At 29.1% G+C, this 3,699-nt stretch overlaps 1 protein-coding gene across 1 annotated transcript; it reads right to left on the reverse strand.

Moving 5' to 3' along the window:
* Positions 1-1,399: 1,399 nt before the first annotated feature.
* LOC124920322 (phenylacetaldehyde reductase-like) lies at positions 1,400-2,841 on the reverse strand. Its single transcript, XM_047460787.1, has 4 exons — positions 2,673-2,841; positions 2,213-2,577; positions 1,786-2,135; positions 1,400-1,713 (listed from the first exon to the last, which is right to left on the reverse strand). The coding sequence occupies exons 1-4, from the start codon at positions 2,803-2,805 to the stop codon at positions 1,557-1,559; spliced, it is 1,005 nt and encodes a 334-aa protein (XP_047316743.1). The 5' UTR covers positions 2,806-2,841; the 3' UTR covers positions 1,400-1,556.
* Positions 2,842-3,699: the final 858 nt, after the last annotated feature.

Consider the following 3,699-nt stretch of genomic DNA (forward strand, 5'->3'; position numbering starts at 1 on the left):
TTAAATAAATTAAAAAAAAAATGGTTTAATAATATTTTATTAAGAACCAAAAAAAAGTAGGAGAGTCAATAATCAAAATTAGACAAATCCTAATTTTAATTTTAATATGACAAACAAACAATCAAAAACAAAGTATCCAAAAGTGAACTCTACAAAATAACAAAAAGCCTATTAATGACCCTAATAAATTCTCCTAACAAATAGTATATATATCATTGTCTTATTCAAAAATATATATATTTGAATAAGACCATTGAATGAAATAGATATAAGTTAGGCGTGACAATTAAACCATGTTCTAAAAGATGATTTAAAAAAAACAAGAACATGACATAGAAATAAAACGGATGAACAAATCTAAATATTTCTAGTAAAAAATTATTCCCAACATATAAATCAGTGAAATGTCATGTAGTCGTGATTACTTAATGTAGGTAATAATTATATATATTAATTTATGTAATATTAGGAATGCCTAGATATTGAGTTTAATAGGTCAAATTAGAAAGTTTAATAAAACTTTATATATAATTGTACAGTTAAATGATCCTTCTATAAATTAGACTTATATAAATAGGGAACAGTATTATTTTAATTGTCTATTATCGTGAATGCATTCTAAATTCTCAATTCATCTTTGGTTAATATTAAAAACGTTAAGACATTTTCAATTGATCAAATTTCATGGGAGTCGGATCTTCTTGAAGATCAAAAAATATTCAACCGGTAAGTGATACATCTAGTGTTTCATCATCATCTTCGGATTCGTCATCAACAAAATACAATAGGTATTTTCACCCGATTCACCGGATAGAAAGATGACCAGAAGAAGAGACACGATAATGATCTATTTGTGATTTGTAACTCAGACAATACATGAGAAATTATCTGCACAACAGTGTTCAACGGATCGAACTACATCGGATAGAGCAGTGGTCTTCGATTAGCCCTTGAAGCCAAGTTACTTGTTGTGCCAAAAGAAGCTGACGATTTCGATAGATGGAGAAATGTTGATTGTTTGGTAAGATCGTGGATCTTGAATACGGTTTCAGAAGAAATCAAAACAAATTATTTTTCCCTAACCACGGCAAGAGATTTATGGATTGATATCAAAAAAGGTATCAAGAAAGTAATGGCCCACAAGCATTCCATCTTCAGAAAGTTATAAGCAATCTTCGACAATGTACACTTTCTATTGAGAAATACTATTCAAAAATCAAAAAATGTGGGATGAACTTTTAGTACTAGAACCTTACCATGCTGTGATTGCGATCCAAGAACCCTATGTTGTTGTAGGATTGTAGGATGACGAAATTGGTAATCCAATTAAATTCTGCTAACAAGTTAACACAATTTTTAATGAAATTGAATGAATACTATGATAATGCAAGACAACAAATCCTTCTAATGGATCATAAATATAGTCTAAACCGAGCTTATGCAATGATACAAAGTATTGAAAGACAGAGAGATTCAATCATTGATCGAGCCTGAGAAGAATACAATTCTTCCCTGCTTATCTTGGATGGTTACAAATGTTAAACTGGCTGGCCTTACTAATCGTAAAATTCGAGAGTGACAAATTTCTTCTCGATCAAACTTTCAACGGTTTCCTTGAGACTAATCTCAAATGGTACAAATTCAACACCCAATGATCTTGCTCTTTCCTTCGATACCATAAAAGTTGGCGCAAATGGCTCGTCATTCTCACACCTATATATATTCCAAATCAAATAAATTAATGGAATATGCTAATGCTCATAAAACATAATCAAATTGACTTACTTGTTTGGTAATTTGAGTTTAGGATAAAGTCCAAAGAGTATGTTGACAATCTCAGAGTAATGAAAAACAATCTCGGTAAGACAATACCTTCCATTAGCAGAAGGAATCTCGAATGCTCGAACATGAGCATTTACAACATCATTCACATGAACCCATCCAAACGAAGCATTTGGATAAGTTTCAGAATTATTTATCAGGTTCAAAATTGGAGTACAACTAAAATTGAGAGTCGATTGTAATAAAGGACCTATAACCATTGCCGGGTTTATTACAACCATATCAATTCCTTTCTCCTTCACAAATTTCCAAGCTGCTTCTTCTGCTAATGTCTTCGATAAGATATACCAAAGCTGCATGATAATTTATTAGATTTTCAATCCACTCAAAAAATAACTTATCATTTAAGGTCAATTTAAGTCACTTATACCTGGTTGTCTTTGCAGATTTGTGGGTCGGAAAACCAAGTTTCGTCTACAATAGTTTGAGGAGTACGAGGTGTACCAGAAAAGAGCATAGCAGCCATGGAGGAAGTTAAGATTACCCTTTTGATAGAATGATGAGATTTGGCACAAGAGGTGAGGACATTGATTGTTCCTTTTAAAGCAGGATCGATTAGTTGTGTTTGAGGATCATTGGATTCGAAGAAACATGGAGAAGCTGTGTGAAAAACGCCATGGCAATCGTTAATGATGGAATCGAATGAACCTTCTTCAAGTAAGTTTGCTTCGAATAAGTGAAGTCTTTCTTTAGCTCCTTCGAGGGATACTAAATGCTCTGTTTTCTTCGGATCCTCTGGAAGAATAATAACGAGATTTAAAACTAGTGTTAAGAGTTATTTCTAAGAGAAAAAAATCACGGGTTCAATTCTCATTTAGAATTGGACTTACTGAAGTTGCGAACGGTGGCTTTGACGGTGTAGCCACGATGGAGCAATAATTTGACTAGCCATGAAGCTATGTATCCCGATGCTCCGGTCACACACACCACCGTCGATTTTCCACCTTCGCCGGCGTCGGTCATCTCCTTTCTCTCTCTCTCTCTCTTTGTTGTTGGTATTATTCATTTATGTATGTCATGGCCCGGCCTTGTTTGGTTATTTTTAACTTGTTTAGTTTGAGTTATTTGAAAAATATTTATTTTTGGGCAAAATCCATTTTTAGTAAAATTTTATTATTATTAAAAAATTTGATTGATAGATAGATATCTAAAGCCGGATATGGTTCAGGTTATTAAATTTTTTTAACCAAATTAAATATTATTTCATTATTTTCTAATCTATTACACCACTTAATTTATTAATCAAAATACTAAAATACTATATATTTTAAATTATTATATTTTATTTTATTTATATATATTAATATTTTTTGAATCTTTTTATAAAAAAACATTATTTCCTTAAAATCATCTCTTATTATTATATATTTTTTTCTAATAACTCACTCTTTAAATAATCCAACTTAACCGAACAGATTTAATAAGATGTCATTTATTACATCACTTAATTTATTAATAAAATATTTTTTTTTATTATTTTAAATCATTACTTTTTAAATAATACAAGTTATAACCTAAATCTAAATAAGCACATCTTTATATCAATTCATTAGTTGAAGGGGTAATAATTTATGGTTTATTAGAAGAAAATAAATTAAATTAAACCATTATTTATATCATTTTAATTATCTTTAATATTAATAATAATAAAGTATTATTAATTTATATTCATAGACCTTATCACTTAAATTTTCAGAATTAATATTTTTTAAATTTAATTAAAATTCTTGTTATTTAAACCTTAAAAGAGTTAATTAAATAATTTTAAATAATTCAAATTTCAATAATATATATTAAACAAAATTATATAAAAATAACTTAATTTTAAAAATTCTAACATTAATCCAATTTAATTTA

This window comes from Impatiens glandulifera, chromosome 1 (genome assembly GCF_907164915.1).
Source record: "Impatiens glandulifera chromosome 1, dImpGla2.1, whole genome shotgun sequence".
Classification (NCBI taxonomy): Eukaryota; Viridiplantae; Streptophyta; class Magnoliopsida; order Ericales; family Balsaminaceae; genus Impatiens; species Impatiens glandulifera.